The sequence below is a fragment of the Myotis davidii genome, unplaced genomic scaffold (genome assembly GCF_000327345.1).
Source record: "Myotis davidii unplaced genomic scaffold, ASM32734v1 scaffold1355, whole genome shotgun sequence".
In the NCBI taxonomy this organism is placed as follows: Eukaryota; Metazoa; Chordata; class Mammalia; order Chiroptera; family Vespertilionidae; genus Myotis; species Myotis davidii.
This window is the reverse complement of record NW_006286797.1, coordinates 17,796-19,493: the sequence shown is the minus strand read 5'-3', so window position 1 is coordinate 19,493 and position 1,698 is coordinate 17,796. Positions and strand designations below refer to the sequence as shown.

The following is a 1,698-nucleotide window of genomic DNA, read 5'->3' as shown; positions in this document are numbered from 1 at the left end:
TAAACAGCTGGGGATTCGCCTTCACCTGGGGGTGTCGATGAAAGTGTACCTTGAGGTTGCCCTTGGTGGTGAACCGGTGGCCACAGACAGAGCACATGAAGGGTCTCTCTCCAGTATGGGATCGGAGGTGGATCTGCAAGGAGCTATTAGTCGCAAAAACCTTGCTACAGTACTTACACTTGTGCCTGTAGTGGGTGGCCTTGTCTTTGGGTTTGACATCCACTGGGGACACATTGGGTGGCTTGCCTTTCCCTTTCTTAGACGGGTCTAACGCCAGTGTGGAAAAAGGGCTCTGGAAGAGCACAGAGCTTGGGGTTGGGGGTAGCAAAGCACCGGAGATGCGGTTTGGGAGCACCCTTGTCCCATCCGGCCTCAGGGCAAAGGACAGCAGCCCTGGGGACACCGAGTTGGTGGTGGAAGGGTTGCTTGTGTGAGGTAGCTTGGCTTGTTTCAAGGTGTCCAGGGACAGACCTTGGCTTCTAGTTTTCTGGCGGAGCAAAACCACAGCTACAGAGACCTGCTGGGATGTGTGGCTGCCTAAGGTCTTCAGGGTGTCGGCTCCCGCTGCGCCGGAGTGGAGGGCATGGGCGGCCCACATGTTCACCTGGACTCGGATCTGCTCGGTGAGCTGGATCTGCTGTAGCTGCTGCTGCTGCAGACACAGGATCTGCTCCAGGACCCACTGGATGCTGTTGGCACCGGGTAGGGGGGTGGGCAGCGTGTCCGCGCTCTGCTGATTCACTGCCACCTTGGTGCCCCGGTGGTGCTTGAAGAGTGTTGGCTACTTTGCCTTTGGGTAAATAGCTTAAGTCCTGGGCTGTGGGTGGCAGGGGGGCTCCATCTTTAAGAACGGGACAGACTCCGCCCCTGGCTTCTCCTTCATGTCCCCTGAGCTGCTGCCACTCTCCCTGTGACTGTCCTTAATGCTTGGACTGCGTGGCAGGTGGCTCAGCCCAGCCCCGGAGAAGTCTTCGGAAGGCATCGGCCCCTCGCTGTCGTTCATGATGAGGACAGGTGGGTGTTTAGTGCAATTTTTATGTTCTAAGAACTCAGAAATGCTGAAGAACTCTCCGCAGCATTTCTCACAGAAGTGAATCTCCTCCTGATGAGGTCTCTTTACTGTCGCTCGACCCCCATTCATGCCATCACCAGTCCCCGGGTAGTTCACTGAAGCACCCGGCTCCCCCGCCTCCGGCGCTGCTGAGGCTACGAATCCCGGGGCCGGCTGGGGTGGCGGCTTCGCGCCACAGTCCTCCTCTGGGTGGATGTGCTGGGGCTTTGCTTGCTTGCACCTTGTCATGGTGCGAGCATGGGGCCCCCGGCAGTGCTCGCCCGCTCACTTGGAAACCTTTCTACTCTACCTGCCTTGTTTGGTAACCGATACCAAACCCAGTTGTGCTGATGAGCCCTGAGAGAAGCCAGGAGAGTTTGCATGGTTAGTGTCTCCAAAGTGATATTGGAGAATGCATTTTTTAGACCATGAGGGATAATACAAAGAACGTTGGCCTAGGTGTCTGTCACTGTTTTAGAAACTAAGACTTCAGAGATGAAAAAGACAATTATTCTTTCTCAGGGTGTTCTATCTAATAAAGAGACAATGAGATCAATTAGCCATTAAAGGAGTGATGGTTACCAGAGGAGATAATCAGTTCTGCAGCTGTGTTGGGGTCCAGCCCTAGCAGGGCAGGGGGTTCCCAG

The 1,698-nt window shown here is 55.4% G+C and overlaps 1 protein-coding gene across 1 annotated transcript in view; it reads right to left on the bottom strand.

Moving 5' to 3' along the window:
• LOC102751692 (sal-like protein 4) overlaps positions 1 to 1,300 on the bottom strand; it is a 2,917-nt gene extending 1,617 nt beyond the window's left edge. Inside the window, 3 exon segments of the mRNA XM_015560623.1 lie at positions 178 to 763; positions 765 to 835; positions 838 to 1,300. Coding sequence (XP_015416109.1) covers positions 178 to 763; positions 765 to 835; positions 838 to 1,300 — 1,120 coding nt within the window.
• Positions 1,301 to 1,698: the final 398 nt, after the last annotated feature.